At 43.4% G+C, this 20,111-nt stretch overlaps 1 protein-coding gene across 4 annotated transcripts in view; it reads right to left on the reverse strand.

The window, feature by feature from the left end:
• Positions 1-1,820: 1,820 nt before the first annotated feature.
• AMPD2 (adenosine monophosphate deaminase 2) overlaps positions 1,821-20,111 on the reverse strand; it is a 93,080-nt gene continuing 74,789 nt past the window's right edge. For all 4 annotated transcript variants that reach the window (XM_066600259.1, XM_066600263.1, XM_066600260.1 and 1 more), the window contains exon 18: positions 1,821-6,201. In XM_066600259.1, the coding sequence (XP_066456356.1) occupies positions 5,941-6,201 (261 nt within the window). In that variant the 3' untranslated portion in view covers positions 1,821-5,940. The remainder of the gene's footprint in view (positions 6,202-20,111) is intronic.

Raw genomic sequence — 20,111 nt, forward strand, 5'->3', positions numbered from 1 at the left:
TTGCTACAAAAAGTCTGCATTTAGCCTCAGCATAAAGCCACATCCATAGTTAATTCGATATGGTTGTGATAAAATCACAGCGCTATCGCATCGATAAAGCAATTTTCTTGCGGCAATAAAGCGATTTTGTGGTGCTACAAAGCCGCACGTGGTGCTACGAAGTAGCGTGACCTTGTAGCACCACATGCGAGGATTTGAAATATAAGCCCTACCCCGAAAATAGGCCCTAGCTGCAGAAAAATAATAAAAAATGAATACATCACCGCTGCATCTTCTTTCCAGTCCCCGACACTGTTCTTCACAATCTCTTCTGGCTAGGAATTGAAAAATCCCTGCCTCCTGGAAACGCTGCCTATGATTGGTTTACGAGTGTGGTGGCTCAGCCAATCAGAGCCAGTACTTTATAAACCAATCAGAAACAGCCTTTACTGGAGGCAGTGATTTTGATCCTCCAATCCAGGAAAACCTGGCAGCAGACTAAAGACGAGTGCCGAAGCTGAAGAAGAGACCGGCGCTGGAGCTGACAGCACTTCTTAAGTGATGTTTTTTTTTTTACTGCAGCTAGGGCTCAATTTCAGAGTAGGTCTTATATTTCAAGCCCCCTCACCCAAAAAATCCTCACAGGTGGTGCTATAAAGTCACGCGACTTTGTAGCACCATGTCGACTTTGTATCGCCACAAAATTGGAAACAATGAGCTTCACATACATGCGATTTGTAGCGATGATTTTGTATCGAGATTTTGTAACCCGTGTGAAAAAGGCCTCGGGCCTGTTGCACATGGGCGACACAACATCGCAGCAATTTTGTGGTGCAACAAAATCGCACATGGTGCTACAAAATTGTGCGACTTTGCAGCGCCACGTGCAAGAATTTTCAGGGGTGGTGGTGGTGGGGTGTTCACTTAAGAAGCGCTGTAACTTTCTGCTGCGTCTCCTTCCTGGTCCCTGGCACTGGTCTTCAGTACCTCTTCTGGCAGAGGATTGGAAAATACCCGCCTCCAGGAAGGGCTGCTAGAAGAGAGGCTGAAGACCAGTGCTGGGGATTAGGAAAAAGAAAGGCCAGAGCTGGACAGCGCTTCTTAGGTGATGTATGTATTTTTTTTTCTGCAGCAAGGGCTTAGTTTAGGCCTTTGACAGTAGAACTGACAAAGACCACATAAATGGTCGAAACGTCACTTGTCTTGCATGTTCTATCAGTAGATTTGCAATAAAAGAGGTTATTTTGATTTACAAGAAGTCTTCTGAAGATTCCTGAGTGTGCTGCTCCCTTCAATTGTTCCTACTCCAAGTAGTACTTCCTGCTGTCAAAGTTGAATCAGAAAGGAAGGCTCCATGGGGAAACATGGGCTACAAAACCTCGCAAGTCGCGTGCATATCGCAAAACCCACAAGGTTTTTGACTCGCAATGTTGCACGCTACAAAACATCGCAAATGTGAAGGAACCCATAGGAAAGCATGGGCTTCACACACATACGATTTGTAGCACCATCGCACACCGAGGTAATCGCACGACTTTGTCGCCTGTGTGAAACAAACCTCAATCAGATGCTAACATGTACGGCGCTAAAGTGTCCAGACCAGTGATTGTCTGCAGTGGCCAACTGGATGTAGAGCTCGTTACTACCTCTAGACTGTCAGAGACCACTGGAGCACCAGGGAATTTAACTGGTGAGCAACTTTTCTTTTGTTTGCTTTTTTTGAGTGTTTCCGGCTGTTAGCTTAGTTTCTTAACCTGCTTGACAACCCCTTTAAGAAAGAAATACAGAGCCCAACTATAAGGCTGTACGCGGCTGTTAAATGAATACACTGTATTCATGCACTGATTGAAATATTATTTATTTTCATGCATATTCTTTTTTTTACCTAATTAAATATTAGCATTTGGAAGAGCAATGTCTACTAACAACAGGCAAACATGAGTTCCTGAGCATGCAGCAAGTACAGAAAGAGGCCACAACCACAAATGCATATAAGGTCACAAGTCTGAATGAATTCGATTCAGATTTTATCATTTATTCTCTAATCATTAGCATCAAATAAAGTTTTGATATTGGTCCCGAAATGTTAATCTACTAGTAACATACAGAAACCTTTCACTATCACAGTGGATATGTTGTCTGGCCAGCCTAGCTTGACTCAAATAAAAATGCTGGTGTGTTGCTCACATTTAAAGGGGTATTCCAGGAATTTACTATTCGTAGAATCGCAGATTTGGAAGGGACCTCCAGGGTCATCGTGTCCAACGCCCTGCTCAATGCAGGAGTCATGTGCTGGTTTCATTCTTCATGAAGGTCATCAATAGCTCACGAGCGGTGGTCCCAGAAAACCCCTTTAATTGAATAAAAGCTACGTGCTGACATATGAAACAGATTAAGATAAGACAGTGTATTTATCAGTCATTTTCATGCTAATGTAAGTGTTCCTATTCCAAATCCAGTCTCCATTGGTTCAGTAAAGACCAACATGTAAGAAAAGAATAAAACAGCAATGGATTCTAGCACAGAGATCCTTACAATGCCACCCACATACACACAATTCTCTTATCAATACGACTCAGTGTGCAGTCTCACGTGTAAGAAAAATATACCTTTAGTATAAAGTAGCCATTCTACCATTGAAAATTGTGGACACACAGTATATAAAATGTATATGGCAATTCATTGTAACATACTGCAGTAGTATGTAGCATACATTTTTAAATGCCTTAGTTTCCTTTGTCTGTTTTTTTACAGCATGAGATCTTTTTGCCTTATACACTCATTGTCAAAACCAATCCCATCTATAGGAGTACATATATGTTGTGGCAAGGCAGTACACAGAATGGCCTGCAGAGGGCTGTAAAACAGGCATTTTGTGTGCTAATCAGCAGGGACAGCTGTATGTGGGTGTCTGCAGGAGATAAAACCTCCAGCCACACTGAGCCACCATCCTGCCGCTGGAGCTACGCGCTGAGAGCCTGAGTTCTGTGACAGGCCAAGTTGTGTTATGGCCACAAGTCTGACAGGTAAAGATGCCCCTAGACTGACACCTGGTTGGGTACACTGTTGGACATTGCTATGAAGTGTAGTGGTGCTAGGCCACTGTGTTAGATAGGAGAGTATCCTATGTGAGTTAGTAGCCCAACGGCTAGGATTTCGGTTGTAAATGCATGTGTGCGCTGTGGCTACACAACAGTGCTAAGAGTTATTACCATTGTTACTATTACTTGATGCCAAAAAAAAGGACTTCCTGAATTTTACAACCTACTGTGGCCTGGATATGGGTCATATCTAGTACCCTGGGAGCTGTGGGACCTCTAGTACCCTGTTGTACCACCTCTAGCTTGGATACAAGATGTGATACCGGCGGGCATAGAGGCTCTAGTACCCTGTTGTGCCACCTCTAGCTTGGATACAAGATGTGATACCGGTGGGGCATGGAAGCTCCAGTACCCTGTTGTACTGCCTCTAGCTTGGACACAAGATGTGATACTGGCAGGCATGGAGGTTCTAGTACCCTGTTATACCACCTCTAGCTTGGATACAAGATGTGATACCGGCTGGCATGGAGGCTCTAATACCTTGTGGTACAACTTCTTATTTGGATACAAGATGTGATACAAGTGGGCATGGAGGCTCTAGTACCCTGTTGTACCGCCTCTAGCTTTGATACAAGATGTGATACGGGCGAGCATGGATGCTCTAGTACCATTAGCCCCCTCTAGATTTGCTCCACATTTGCAGTAACTGAGCTACTACATTGTACAAACTCGTAGGTTGTTTAAGTTGGCTCCCCAAATAGTCCCTTACATGTTCTATTGGCATTAAATCTGGTGACCGGGTAGCCACGAAAGTGTGACAATGTTGTGGAGGCATTCCTGTGTCCCCCTTGTATATGCGGCTGAGCATTATCCTGCTTGAAAATGCCTCTGTGAAGTCGCCATGAAAGGAAAACATGTGGCTGCAGGATGTCCTGAACATATCGCTGAGCTATCATTGTTGTACCACTGCTCGGAGTGATCGACTGTCCTATACGATGGCTCCCAGACTATCACACTATCAGCGTGCGGCTCCACAGCAAAGGCAGTATTGAGGTTCTCACCCCTAGATCTTCAGACACCAAAAGGGGCCGTTGTCAGCGTAAAAACTAAACCTGGGTTTATCACTGAAGACAACCTGGTTCCTCTCAGTAGCATCCAGTTTCTTCATTCACGACACCACTGCAAACAGATGCAATGGTAGGTTCCAAGGCAGTACAGATAGTGTGTGCCGTGAGAACAAATGTCCTTCAACCAAGCACCTCGAAATGGTTCTAACAGACACAGATGCCTGTAACGATGGCGCCATCTGTCTCTGGATGATGGACAACAAAACAGTTGTAGCTGCTCATGCTTGTCGGACAATCAGACGGTCCTCTCTAGTGGTGGTCTGTCGGGGGCATCCTGAGCCTGAGCGCCTTGTGTGACCTCACGTATCTACTAACAGCTCATAATAGTCTGGTCAGAACTGCCCAGGTGAGGGACAATTCATCGATACGACCATCCAGCTTCTCACGTCCCAAAAATGCGCCCCCTCTGAGACTCTGGTAACGGGGTGAAATCTCTTCTCTGCATCATAAGATGTCTAGTGGTCAACAAGCTCTACACAAGTGGAAGAGGAGGTCACTACGCATAAGGAACCTTTGAGAGCCTTTTATAGACCAAGGGTGGAACCACTTTTAGGGGCCTCAAGGGACAAGACCGTTCATCTAATCACAAAACTCTCATCATTTGTATATCTGCCTGAGATGGCACTGCAAGATGAGTTTTACAGCAAAACGACAACTTCTGGAGGCGGATTGTTTTTTGACAAAGAGTGTATTTACTTAGCAGAAATGTTCCACACTTCATAGAGTACAACATTTACCTCGTTGTGCATTTTTCCGAATGTAAATCTATGTTTTTCTACCCCATCACACCATAATGTATTTCATTGTTTGTTCATTAGATTCATAAGAGGGAAATCTAATCATTCACATTGAATTACACCATGTACGTTCTTTGCCAACATTCTGAACATTTTACTATTTTAGAAAGATCCAACTTTTTTTGGTGATTTTTTTTTAAGGCTTTTTTTCCTATTGAAGCTGATTTCATATAGTGTGCATTTTAGAAACATCATTGGTCATGCTTTCTGTGCTACAGTTTTCTTTTCACATTCTTAAATTCGGCACCCCAGCTTTCTTAAAAGGAACCAGTCATCTGCCTAAAACAGGGAAGGTGACAGGGATGTATTTTTTTATACTCATCCGCTCCCTGGTTCCTGTCGCTGAAGTCCGTGCGGCCCACAAAATTCTGACTCTTTTCAGAGAAGATATCTATCGGAGAGCACGTACTCTGGATTCAGAATCAGATTTTCGTGCGTTGCACAGTTTTCAGCGAGTGGGCGAGTATACAAAAAGAAAAAATCACCTGGCTCAGTTAACTCGCTTAACAGCACCAGAAGTTAAGGCCCATTTACATGGGATGAGCTGTCAACACAAACGATGCCCAGCAGCTCGTCCCAATGATGCTCGCTGTGGTGCTGTTACACAGTAGCGAGTATCGCTGGCATCACTCAGAACACGGCTAGAATTGAGGCAGAGCGACCGAGAAGTGTTCTCCAACCGCCCGCCTCCATTTACAGTAAGCAGTCGTTCAAAAGTAAATGACTGCTGTTTATACTGAATGGTGCGTCGTTCAGTTTTCTGCATGCAGAAACTGAACGAATAAACAATTCTCATTCAGTCGCTGCATGCGTTTACACGGGACACTTATAAACGATAATTGTCCCATTTAAATAGGCCATTAGTTTGTGTTGCTTTAGGCAGATGACAGGCTCCCTATAAATTTGAAATTCATTATCGTTCTTTCATATGGTGAACCCCATGAACTCTGTCACCTACATGTTTATTCCCTCCCCCCTTCAGTCTTCTTGATCTTGTTAGGGTTTCTTTCTCTCCGCTCCGATGCTTCCAGTGTCTTCTCCTTTTGAATTTCCATCCAGTCCACCTCTCATAAACAGCATTTCTTCTGGGATGGGCTCCAGTTCATCACTTTGCAGGGCCTGGGTGATTAGCATCAGCTCTTCACACAGTGTCTCATATCGATATCCAACTCGTATATCAGGTACATTAGTTCTGCGAATATCATTTCCCTCTGGACCTTCTTGCAAATAATTAGGCCCCAGCCAATAACTTTTTACCTGCCATAACAAATATGATAGGTTTATAAGCAAAGATTGTAACAATTACCAGACAGGTGTTTGTTAAAACAAAACAGAAAGACCTTAACATTTCCATCACAAATGAATAAATGAAAAAAAGAGGTGATGTTTTACAAGGAAATTTTAGTGAGAGGTTATGCCACCGATTACATTGCAAAGGATAAACTCTTGCATTTCTACAACAGATAAAGCATCTGCCCCTCTGAATAAACACATCATGTATATAAATTACAGATTTTTTTAAGGCTGTTAGGCCGCCTGCACACGGGCGGAAATCCCGCGGCGGGATTTACGCCACTTAAAGCCTGCATAGGAGTGCATTACAATACGCACTCCTATGCAGACGGCCGCGGTTTGGCCGCGCGAAATGTCGCGCGGCAAACAAACCGCGGCATGTCCTATTTCTGTGCGGGGCTCGCAGAGCCTCGCACAGAAACATCACTCACCCGGCCACCGGCTCCGGTCTGCGCATGCGCCGACACATGAAAGAGCCAAGGCCGCGGGGCGCGGGTGAGTACGCGCTCCTCCCTGCAGGCGCTCGGGTTGGGTCCCACGGCGAGAATTCTCGCCGCCGGATCCGACCTGCCCGTCTGCAGGCGGCCTAAGTGAATGAGGTTTAGTGAAAAAGTAATTTTTGTACACATGAGAGCATGGGTATATACTGCTGCTGAGGATAAAAAGTTGTCTATACCACATTTTACATAGAGTATGAAGTCCACGTTTTTTCATGTGCTTCATTGGGGGACACAGGAGACCATGGGGCAGTTCCTGAGATGGGAAAAAATAAAGCTAGAAAACTGCTATTTGGAAGATTGGGCCACTGCTTACTGTAACACATTGCAGCCAAAACCCACATTGGCCGCTACCAAATCATGAATCGTGGAAGGTTATGAAAAGATGTGAATAGAGGATTAGGTTGCAGTGTTGTACATCTGAAGAGCTAAGCCTGATGGTGAACGGACCAGATATCACAAAGCGAACAAGCAATATGAGCCATTATCCGCAAAGAAGGATCTAGATAGTCCCTTCACACAATATGCATCTCTGATGGCTGAGCAGATCCAATGGAATATGGTCAACTTGGTAGCCGGCAATCCTTTGCATTGTCTGAGTTGACGAAAATCAAGTAAAAGGAAGAGGTAACAGACTAGCTAGATAGTGACTGGTTAGCCAGTACTATATCCTGCTTGCGGAGGGATGAGATAGAGATACTGACAAAATGAAGGTGGGACAAAGTCTTTGTCAAGCTGGAAAGTGAAGTTGACCTTCAGGGGGAACCCAGGCACTGAGTGAAGAACCACCTTGTCCAGATGAACAATGAGAAAGGAGGGTGACAGGAGAAAGACGATAATCCTGATTCTTGCCTGATAGAGGTCAGTGAGAGCCTGTGTGGCGGAAAAACATGTGTAACCCCCAGTAGCAAGGTTTTCACATGGCACTTACTTTGCTATAGGGCCAGGTCCTTCTTTCAGAGACCTTTGGACATTAAGGGTAAACCCCACTTCAAGGCCTGACTGAAGATAGACAAGATGATTAGGGAGCGAAAAGGCCATCATAGGAATCTGTCTCTTCTTACACTACCGAATGTAAGTTTTCCCAGTGAAGTGATAGATATGTGAGGGGGCCAGTTTCCTAGTTCAGATCATAGTCTAAATAATTTGGTCTGCTGGGGAAAGCAGCTTCAAACAGTTATGCCATTAAACAAGGGAGAAAATAATAATGGTCTGGAAGTTACTAAAAGGCGGACAGGATGAGAGTGATCATGTTCATGTACCAGGAGGATACAAGTCAATCTGGAGACACAAATACGACTAGAATCCCTTCCGCTTCAATCTTCAGCACTCGCGGGAGCTGAGGAAAGAGTGAAAGGGTCCATAGAGACACCAGAGCACTGTTACCACTGCCAGAGGGTCGCATATCCTGGTGATGAGCTGTAGTACCTTATGGTTCATCAGTGATGCCATGAGGTCGATTTTTGGAGTGGCCAAATATGTGCAAAGCTGAGCAAAGAATCTAAGAGTCCCATTACACAGGACGACCTGTCGGGTGCAGGTCCAATAGGTCTTCCCAACTATTATCGTTCCTGTGCTTTTACATAGGAACAATCATCGCTTAGTGAATGGACGCAGAGTGAGTTGGAGAGTGTTCCGGCCCACCCGCCTCAATTCATAACAGGCAGTCGTTCATGGATGAACGACTGCCTGTCTACACAAACCAGTCATCATTCACTTTTTATGTATGCAGGAACTGAAAGACAAACGACAAGCAAATTATCATTCATCATTCAGTTGGTGCATGCATTTAGACTGAACGACAATCAGATTCTAGCTGGATCCCGTGAGTCTTAACGGTTTATCTGCCCATGTAAAAGTGCCCTAAGTTACCCCTGGCATAATGGCTTTTGCTGCATGTGCAACCCTGGTGACTGATGTATGCCATTGAATTTAAATGGGGGTCCCTGCTAAAAGCTCCTGCCAGTAAAGGAGAGAGAGGAAAATTACTCTGAAATCTAAGATGTTGATAAGGAGAGAGGAATCCACCAGCTTTGGGTCATGTCGTGAAGCACCCCCAGCCCAAGAGACTGATATCTGTGGTCCAGACCATACAGTAGTCTGAGAGGAATGTGCGACCCTGGACAATCAAAATGATTGAGGCACTACAGAAGGTACCAGTGAACTTGAGAATGGCTCACTCTAAAGAAGTACAGATTTGACCCAACTGGAGAGGATGGCCGTCTGGAAGGGTTTAGAATAGAATTGGGCAAGAGGAGCTCCCTCAATGGCGGATACCATCCTGCCTGGAATCTGCATGCAAAACCAGAGATGGCTGTCTAAAGCACTGAAGTCCAGACTGGAGAGACGCTCTCTTGTAGTCTGGAAGGAGGACTTGCACACCTGCTGTTGTACTATATAGCCTTCCCAGGAAGAGAATGCACTGGGAAGTAGAAAAATATGACTTTTACTAGTTGATGATTATGACTCCCCTAGACTGAAAGAGGGCCATGACAGCTGCATAAAATTTGTAAAACCCTGAGCAGTCATATTCAGAAAAAAGGTAAAGGCTACAAATTGAAAGTGTGCAGGTCAGACTGTAAAAAGGAGAAACCATTGATGAGGAGGAAGGGATAGGGACATGAAGGTTGGGTGTTCTGCATGACTACAGAAGACAAAAACTTGACAGAGCATAGAAACTCCATCTGAAATCAAACCCTATAAACTTCTTGTGAGGAAGAACCAGGAAGATGATGCTTTGATCTAGAAGAGAGTGAAGGGCATGCTTGAAATCAAAAGCAATCAGACTTAAGACTATTTCCTAGGTGTTTGGACCTAGACTATAGAAAAAGGAATGTCGTCAAGCCTACTACTGTAGAGAATATAGGGATATTGAGATGGACGTGTCAAATGTTTCTGAGAGTGCAGGTACTCTTTAAGTACCCCTTCTCTGGTTAGAATCTGATCAAACTCAGAATGATTGTCAGGATGGCTAGGGGAGTGGCTAAAGGAAACATATTGCTAAGAGGCATAAGTTTAAGAATCCTTTGCCTGGAAGGTCTCATAGATGGCCATGATTAGACTATTCACCCTTTCTGTTAGGCTGATTTAGATCCAAAACATTTCTCAAAACTCAGACACAGAAAATGCAATCTTGCTTGAGGGAGGGGGCTTGCTTGGAGAAGATGAGAAAGCCGAGATGATCATATACATGGGAGGCCCAGGATGGACAGTGAAGAATGGGTTCTGATTATTCTTGCAGGAAAGGCATTGGCTACACCTCTATTCCAGTTGTTCCTTCTCACCTGGAAAGGTGGACAGAGAACCACATGTAACCACATAAGTGAGACGTCTTACATAGCTGTCACAATGGGTTGGAAAATCCTAGTGAATTCTCTGAAACACTGAGAAAGTGTAAGTGCCCAATTCCAAAGGAGGGCACTAGTACCCTGTTAAGAGAGGGGTCCCTAGGGCAGTTTGTGGGTGGGGCATTGGCCAAGTGCAGGAGGAAGCAAGTGGACTTAACCTGCACAGCGTGAAATATATGCTTGAAAATTGTCCAAGCAAAATAAGTAACTGTAGAAAGAAGGCCAGTCTGGCAGGAGCCTTCATCTTTGGGTACTAATGTAGTAGAATGAATACAAAGAACTGAGATGTAAATTTCTTAAAATAGCTAAGGGAAGACTAAGGAGCTCATGTGAGGACATATTGCCTGCACCCACAGAGCTGGGTGGAAGTGGCTTGTTCATAGCACAAGAGCAAAAACGTGAAGGAGCTTCTCCACAGCAACAGAAAGAGGAAGAAGGGAGAGTCCTTCAGACCAACCCAGAAAACTGATAGGCCAAATGAGAGGAGAGGCAGTGCAAGTGGGGCCTCCAGAGTTTGGCTTTGAAGCCAGGGATTAAATTTGAATAAATGCACCGACAGCTTGTGCCACCGCTGGGGAACAGCGGCAGAGTAGCCGAGGATTAGGGTGCAAGTACTGGGTTCTCACAATACACATTCATTAGTATAAAACATATATTAATAGAAAAAAAACATTACTAAATATTAATACAAAATAACAAAAACTGGCCAATTAGAAAAAGTACATATAGCAAGTAATCCAGAGAGGAGAGAGTAGCGGTAAAACGGAATAAACGGGAATTCATAAATAGCTAAAGAAAAAACAAAAATTGAAATAACAAGTATATAGCCACAATTAATTAAGATGATTATCACAGATAATTAGAATCATAGTGCATCAAGGCCAATATAAAATGAGAGATATATGCTGTATTTTTCTAACTGTGAGGCTTCCTACGCACGGGTGAGTGCAATGTCAGGCCTTATGGAAGTGAAAATTCTGAATCTACCAGTGTGCAGATTCAGCATTGTCACTATCTAACCACATTACAGTTTAAAAGGCAAACACCCCGACACAGGGTCCCTTTAGATGAGCAGATTCTCGTTTACAACAGTAAACGAGCATGTGACATTACTGCATTCAATGAGAATCGTTCAGGCTTTCACATTAGCGAATGTGAAAGACTGAACGAGCGCTATTTAAAATGGAACGAGAAGTGAACAAGCCAACGAAGTGCATGATTCTAGTTCGTTGTTTAGTTCTTGACTTGCATTTGGACTGAAAGATTATCGTTCACTTTTGCTTAGTGGAGCGCTGCAGTTTTATACACCACATAATGGTACCAATAAAATATTTTTTTTTTGTGGTCATCCCTACAAAAACAAGCCATCACACAGCATCATCGACAGAATAATAGAAAAGTGGGGCGTCAGTGGTGAAGCATATTAAAAAAACTACATATATTTGATATCACCATAATCGTACTAACCCAGAGACTAAAGTTATCGTATCAGTTTTATCACACTACAAACGTCATAGAAATAAGAACGCCCCAAAAATGTCTAAATTAAATTTTCTTTCCTATTTATCCCATTTTAATATATACTATAGTACGTTAAATATCATTAAAGAATTCAAGTTGTCCCTCAAAATACATACCTGTATATGGCTTTGGCAAAAATTAAAAATTTATAGGTTTTCGAACAGAGGGAAGAAAAAGTAAGAACAAAAAGAAAAATGGCTAATCTTTAAGGGGTTATACGTGTGAAACTTACAACTGAGCGTTAGCATTCACTTGGTTACAGGACATCGCCCTAAACAGTCTCACAGGCACCAATCTCTGCCATCAGTGTCAGGGTGCGGGCAGACGAGCGTAGGCGTATTTACGTTCGCATGAGCGCAACGTATAATCGCCCGAGAGAACGTTTTTCGCCGATCACGACCGGAGCTAGAAAGCGTATTTTCGTTTGTTCCTACTTTGCAAACTATCTTTTCGGCCATCGAATATGCGTTGGCGCGTATTTCGGTCGCATATGTTCCGTTTTTTTTTCGGGTTGCTGTTTTGACGCGCCGTAAAATCGCCCATGTGAACAAATACATTCTAAACCATTGCCTCAGATGGTCACGTATATACGTTTGGTCGCAAAAACGCGCCGTTTATGCGCTCGTGTGCACGCACCCTCAGTCTGTGAGGGGCATTCCATAACAACAAGGTGTGCCCCACCCAGAGCTCCACCCCTTCTTCATAGGTCTCCTACTTACATTCTTGGATAGGTTTTGATGGCAGGCATGTTTTTTCACTTCCTGTATAAACCCCTAAAATTTTCTTCCCTCACAGTTAGTCTGACAACGCCAAAGAAGCCTCTAAAGCAGTCCCATTAATAGGTAAGCGCTAGCAAGAGTAATCTGAAAATGGCTTGTATTCACTTGATAATGCAGCCTTTACAGAGAAACCCCGGTTTTGCTGCACTGCATGCTAATAGGCAGTCTTGAAGCCTAAACTGGTCCTGGTTTTCCCTGACAAGTCTCAAGGGAGGTTAGTCATTAGGAAAGGGGAAGTTCTGGAGAGAACGCAGCTCAAAAAGCCAGGACCAGTACGAGCTGCAAGACTGCCCATTTGCAGCTCATTAGCATACAACACATGGGGCGGCAAAAAGGTGATTATTCATGAAGCCTGTACTATCAAGTAATTATAAGGCACCAGACTTCTCTTCTTAGAGCCTACAGTATTATTGCCACTGCTTTCAGGGGTGCTGACAGAATTCCTCTAAGCTTTCACCTTCTATTTACAATAAACAATTAGTTACAGGAAGCAAATATTTATTTCTACATTATTTTCTTACAATACTATCCCCCAGGATACTCACAAGGTTCACACAGTGGTGCCATCCTGAAGTCATTTATGCTGGCAGGCTGCTTTTCAAAGGCAAAATAACCAATTTCCCAACAGAGTCTTCCTGAAACTCCTTCGCTTCTAAAAACTCCTCTGGCCATTTATTCCTATATAATCAGTGAATGGGATATAGCTGGGAGAGCTTCGTTCTAAACTTTTGACTGGTAGTTTACTTAATTTGGTTCTTGGCTATTAGAATACCTCAATTTTCCCAATTATTTTTGACATTAACACAGTTCAAGTCCAGCAAATTACGTGAAATGGTTTAAAAGTTAAAGGGCAACTCCGCAAAAGTATATTTTTCCATGCCTGGCCTCCTCACCTGATTGCCTGTCACATGATGGAGGTGTCCTCTATGTATTCCAGGTGCTTCCCTTCAGGACAGACCCCTGTCAGCCACCATCTTGAGAGTTAGATTTTTTTTTAACTTTCAGTTTCACATCTATCCCATGATGCAATGAGCACAGCATTAGCTAGGGTTATAGCATTCGACCTAGGGGAAGGGGGGCAGTTTAATTATCATTACTAGAGATGAGCGAGCGTACTCGCTAAGGGCAAATAGTCGAGCGAGTAGTGCCTTTTGCAAGTACCTGCCCGCTTGTCTCAAAAGATTCAGGTGCCGGCACGGGGCTGGGGAGAGCGGGGAGAAACGGGGTGAGGGGTGGGGAGAATCTCTCTCTCTCTTCCGCCAGCTCACTCCCGCAACTCACCGCTCACCCCCGCTGGCACCCGAATCTTTTGAGACGAGCGGGCAGGTACTCGCAAAAGGCAATACTCGTTCGAGTATTTGCCCTTAGCAAGTATGCTCGCTCATCTCTAATCATTACCTTTTATATTCACCTAAATAAGCTACAGTCAGGAGGATGCGTTGTGATCTCCGCTATTATAACTGGTGACAGGAGCTGTGTAATCACTGGCAATAAATGTGACAAAAGTACATGTTTTCGCCTCAACACAGTTGCTGTGGTAGCAACAGCATCACACAGGCTATGACTATAAAATAAATCGATAACCCCCAAGTAGATCTATGCTGGTCAGAAATGAGATCACATGACCATGTGAGGAAAAAGAGGCTGAGAGATTCATATAGAAAAAAAGGAAATAACCAAAAGGTAACAGTAGCCCAATTATGTACACTGATGTACATAAAAGCTACACAATGAAAGAATTTATTAAAAATATTATAAAAAATGTTAACCAGAAAAGCAACAACAGTCTGAATTTATGATTTTAACCAAAGGACTTATTTCAGAGAACACATCTAGGACAGCTGCTCTGCAGCACAGAAAACAAATTAGGGTTTGAAATTGAATGCAAACTATTCCTACAATTGTTTCAACTTTTGTAGATTACTTTCAAACCCTCTGATTCTATATAACCAGTGCTGGAACAGACTGTATTACAACCCCCTCTCGGGGAGGGTTTAGACAGTTTTGATCTTCAGGATAGAGCACATTGCTTTCACAGTGGCAAGAAAATGGCAATTAAGAAAGACAGGCAATTATAACCCTTAGAAAGTGTAGGTCTTTCCTACAGAGAAATTGTTAAGAAAGCCAAGATGGCAGTTAGTAAAGTTTTCTATACCATCAAAAGGCACTGGAAACTGGAATAAAGTTTGACAGGAAGAGATCTGGCAGACCAAAGGCCACTACAAAATCACATGGCAAGTTTTGAGAGTCAGCAGTTTGTGTGATCGGCTCCTCACAGCACAAATTTTTCAAGCACAGCTTAATGCAGCAAAAACTAAACAAGTTACCATTTCAGCTGCGAAGAGAAGACTTCTATCTGCAGGTCTGACAAGTGGAGGATCAGTAAGAAAGCCCCTGCAAAGACTGCAAAATAAGAAAAAGACTTGCCTGGGCCAAGCAGCATCTCCAGTGGACTACTAAAGAATGAAAGAAGGTCTTATGGACTGAAAAAAATCCAAATTTGATATGTTTGGCACATCACACATGGTCTTGCACACCATCGCGTAGGTGAAAGGGTGGTTCGTGAGTGTGACACCAACTGTCAAACATGAAGGAAGAAGCGTGATGTTCTGGGGTTCTTTTCCTGCATCCAGAGTTGGCAACTTGCACAGGATGACTGGCACACTGGATAAAAAGGGCTACCACAGCATTTTGATACACCATGAATCAATATTCTATGCCTAGTTAGTTAAGGTTTCATATTACAGCAAGACAATGATTCAAAACATACTTCCAGGTTATGTCAGAACTACTTAAGAAGACAAGAAGAGATCGATAGGCTTGAAAGAATGAAATGCCTGCACAGTCTCCAGACTTAAACCCCACTGACCTTGTTTGGGATGAACTGGACAGAAGGGTGAAAGTGAAGCAAGCTACAAGTGCAGCACATTTGGGAGAACTTCTGCAACAATGATGGGAAGAAACATCTTAATAATATCTGAATGCGATTGTAGAAAGAATACCTCAATTGTGTAAAGCTGTTATATCAGCTGAAGGGGCGACTGGGAAGAGTCAAAAATAGAGATTTAATTTAGTGAAACAAAGAGTTACTCCATTATTTGTATTGTTTATTTGTTCTCTGCTTTCATTTCAAAGTACATCTAAGACATTAAACTGTGTAAACAGGAATAAAAACTGGAAAAATTAAAGTGTTCTAAAACTTTAACGGTAGTGCAAGTATTCAGTTCTTTATTTTAACAAGACAGAGACAAGTAGGCAATGTGTTTCACCATCGCACCAACGACTATTTCAGGCCATGATTCAAAGATCAATACATGGATATGTTTCTAAAATGTGACAATGCTGTGGACTAACAAGGTAAAGGTTACAGACAGTGTCAGTACGCAATCATCACAACAAATCAATTATTGCCCCATAAGTCAAAGAACTCAAAGAATACAAAGTAGTTAAAAGGTAGATAATTGATGAATGCATAAAGTTAATGAGTGCATAAAAACACTGTCTGTATAAAGGATAATCTAAAAGACTCTTCTCTACAGAGTAAGGCCAGTCTCACATCTGTGTTGGAACCTCCCACCGAATGTTCAGTCACAGATCCAGCTCAGAATACTGTAACAAAAAGCACCGCATGCAGTGCTTTTTCATGGCAGAGCAATAAAGCGGAACCCCAAGTGCAGATGTGAAACCACCCTAAAATAGCTACGGCCTCAATAACACACGCATCAATATCGTGCCGAAGTTAGCTGCGCAATAAAATGGTGTATATATCTGCCGAAAATTGCGTAAATGGACAAGCTTCATTAGCGTTTTTTCGTCCAAAAACAGGAGCTGCTGTTCAGAATTCTCCTGATGACTTAAATAGAGGCACCTGTCATCTTTATCCTGGTGTTGCACGCAGCTAAACTCCCTCCCCCTTCTTTTTTTGCAGCGGTTTTCGGTCCAAAGATAGGGCAAAACCTATATTTTTGCACAGCAAGAAATTTCGGTTGCTGACTTCAGATATGTTATCTTTTTAGGTCCGATTATTTTTTGCGTGGCTAAAAACTGTTTGTCTAAATTAATACATAGTAAACCATTGGTTGTAATGGTCGCGATTTTATTGCACGGCTAACATATCAACGTAAAATCGTTTGCGTGAACAAGGCCTCAAATATTTATCCACGATTAATGCGCTAACATTAAATGATGGCAATAACATTGTTGTACCAGCAGATGGCGTAATACTCAAAGAATTACTATTACTAGATATTATTACTATTGCTGTAAATTCATGCAAATCAACATAAATATGTATTATTGTACTACATAAGGCTAGGTTCACACGGGACATCCCACAAGATTTCTGTGGCAGAAATGCAGCTTCAATACTCGCGCTGGTCAGTGCGGGTTTGAAGTGGCTTAGATGCCTGGATTTCGCTGTGGCCATCTCTTCCCATAGAAAGGAGAGATGGCAACAGCGGAGAGGGCGATAAAATTGACATGCAGTGGCTTTGAATTCCGCACATCACTTTCATCGTGGCTTGATCGCAACAGCTTCTCTGCAGCGCGTGGATGAGATTTTTGCAAATTTTGTCCACTTTGCTGCTTTATCCCGGGATAAAAATTGCCAGTGGAATTTCCATGCAGAAAGTCAGCACAGAAATTCCGCATCAATTCTGCCTGAGGGCTTATTTAGACGACCGTATATCGGCCGGGTATTCATGCTCTCTCTGCAGGGGAAGGAGGTTGGGAGAGCCGGGAGCAGTGCCCTGAGCTCCCGCCCCCTCTCTGCCAACTTTCCACCCCTCTGCACTATTTGCAATGAGTGGAGGTGGGACAGGGGCGGGGCTAAGGGCCAGGAATTAGCTCCGCCCCCATCCAACCTCCCCTCATTGCAAATAGTGCAGAGGGTCGGAGAGGGAGCGGGAGCTTAGAGCATTGCTCCTGGCTCTTCCAGCCTCCTCCCCCTGCAGAAAGGGATGCCGTATATCATCCGGCGTGAATACGCAGCGGATATACGGTCGTCTGAATAAGCCCTAAAATATTGAGTTTGGATGATTATTTTGAAGCATATCATCATTCAGATTTATATTTATAAATATGAACTTAGTAATACTGCATGTAAGAAGCCTCCATCTTTTGTTGGTATGACGGTGAACGTGTTGCATACTTGTGTCTGCCTTTTAAAAGTATCATAAAAATATATATACTTACCTAACCTGGTTTCTAGCAGAACGGAGCTATTACAGCTATATGCCATTCACTGACACTAGCGGAGCAGAGAGGATCCAGCAACCGTCAGCCTTGTATGCCCAGACAGCACTGTATTTATCGCAGCTACTCAGGTGAACATCACTGGTGTAGTGGGGTCTGATTTAGGACACAAACCCCACCAGCCCACATACACTACCCTCCCCCTTCCTCTCTCAAATAAATAGATATTTATTCATACTGAAGGAAAATAGCGGCACACAATGAGTGCTGTGGAAAATTTTGGTTTGCATCATCACGTCCCTCACCAATCCTTTGAAGGGGTTATCCCAACCAAAATAGTTATCAACGATCTGCAGGATAAGTGATAAATGTTTGATCACTGGAAGTTCAACCTCTGGAGTGGCCAGAGACCATGAGAACAGCGCTCCCCAAGTCTCCCAGCAGAATATATTGGCCTGACCGTTGCTGCATTCACTTCTATAGGACTCAGGGAGACAGCCAGTGAATGGAATGATTGTCACACAAGTGCACCACTTCTCTGTCCTAAGGTGTGCCATTCTTGTGATACCTGGGGGGTCCCAGCCAGTGGTAGATAAAAATCTACCATGGGTTCCGGGTTGTATGAAGATTGTGAACCCCTACCAGTCTAAAATTTTTAAATTATCTTACACTTACTGCATCGACACTGGTACCAGAACCAAGCTTACTATATAGATACAGGTCACAGAACCAAGCTTCCCACACGTATGTCTACTGATCTTTCTTTCATCACAGAATGGCAGAAATGAATGGAAACCTACAAAATGTAGACCTACTGGTCTCTGCTATTGAAGTCTTCTACAATGCCCTGGGTACGTTCTGTCCAGTCTCAATCCAGGGATTTGTTTTCAAGATTTTAAACGTACAATGTGATGGTGCCTCTGGATGAAGACAAAACTGTGTTGTGAACAGAGCCTTAAATGTGCTACGTTCACAGGTGGCAAATTGTGATGCTGATCCACAGCAGATTGCACCCTTTCAATTGAAGGTGTGAAGTCTGCTGCAAATCCACATCAAAATCCCACCAAACTGTGCGGAATTTGACAGGGATTTTGTTGTGGATTTTATACTGTGGGAAAACGACACTAAATTCCCTATGTGTAAATGCTCCCTTTGGTTACACCCACATATTGTGGAATTTTGTGTGGATTTCACTTCCGCATCGGAAGATGTGAAATCTACACTGAAGAACCGCAGCATAAACGGACATAAAATGGATTTAAAATCTGCACAGCCGGTCAATTTATGCTGCAGATTTTCTCTGCAATCTACTGTAAAATGCTGTAGAATTTCTGCAATCAATTCCATTGCATAAAATCTGCAGAATTTCCACATCCCGTGAAAATATCCTTAGGGCTCATTCACATCAGTGCTAAAATACAGGATGAAACAGTGTTGCATGCAGAGCTACTTTGTCCTATAAAATGCTGGAAGGAAACTGAATGGACGCCATTATAGTCATAAGGTGGATTCGCTCAGTGCCGTTAGATTCCGTCATAGGGTGGATTCGTTGGGCCAGTAGATGCCGTTTTCTTAGCACGGATGTGAACAACCTCTAACATGCACACAACACACAGCAGCACATCTAATATAACAAAGCCTACAGTCTTTTTTTCGCACCACTCTTTGAGCACTTTGCCTAACCTTAGGAGGATGATTTTGGTGTCATTAGATTCCTTAGATCCTCAGCACCGCCGTAAAATCCTAAAATTTGAGGTGGGTACATTAAGTGACCTGTCGGGCCATGTCAAAGTTCCCATGTTAAGTAGCCGTTAGGGAGATTCAAGCGTTGCTAAGTGACGTTCATAGTCTCACAACGTCTCTCTTCCTCACCATCGCAAGACTATGAATATCCCTGCTGGCTGAAGCGCTGCTATCAAAGAAGCGACAAAGACACACCCCTTCCCCCATCCCAGTGTACGGGGTGCTCGGGAGGCCCTTGTCTAACCTCCGGGCCGGAGCACAGCCGGGAGTGGACGGGGTTGTATATACTGTACAGCTGGCACATAATGGCCTCTATTGTGACGGCTCCTCCTCTGCAGATAGATAGATAAATACTCTCTATCAGCGCTGCTGTGTTTCAGGCAACAGCACCTACTAGAGAGAGTGAAGCATTCTCAGACAGACTGACAGAGACAGACGAACAAAGAGAGAGAGAGCGACACACAGAGAGACACCTGTAGACTTTTTTATATAAGATATCTGCTCCAAATACAAAGTGACACTAATCACCAAACCAAGCAGGTTTATAGGTTCACAACAACCATTTTTCCAAACATTTTATGTTTGCGTATCAAACATCGGGGCAATCTAGTATTACAAAAATATACACACATTTTACACATACATACATACTGTATATACATACCAAGCACACTGTTACACACGAGTGTACAGACACACATAAATATACATACCGCCATGAAGGCCAAGAAATACGGTGGCACGGGGCAGCCAACGTGAGGAGCAGCAGAACATTCAACGAGAAGGCAGGGGTC

The sequence above is a fragment of the Eleutherodactylus coqui genome, chromosome 4 (assembly GCF_035609145.1).
Source record: "Eleutherodactylus coqui strain aEleCoq1 chromosome 4, aEleCoq1.hap1, whole genome shotgun sequence".
NCBI classification, from domain to species: domain Eukaryota; kingdom Metazoa; phylum Chordata; class Amphibia; order Anura; family Eleutherodactylidae; genus Eleutherodactylus; species Eleutherodactylus coqui.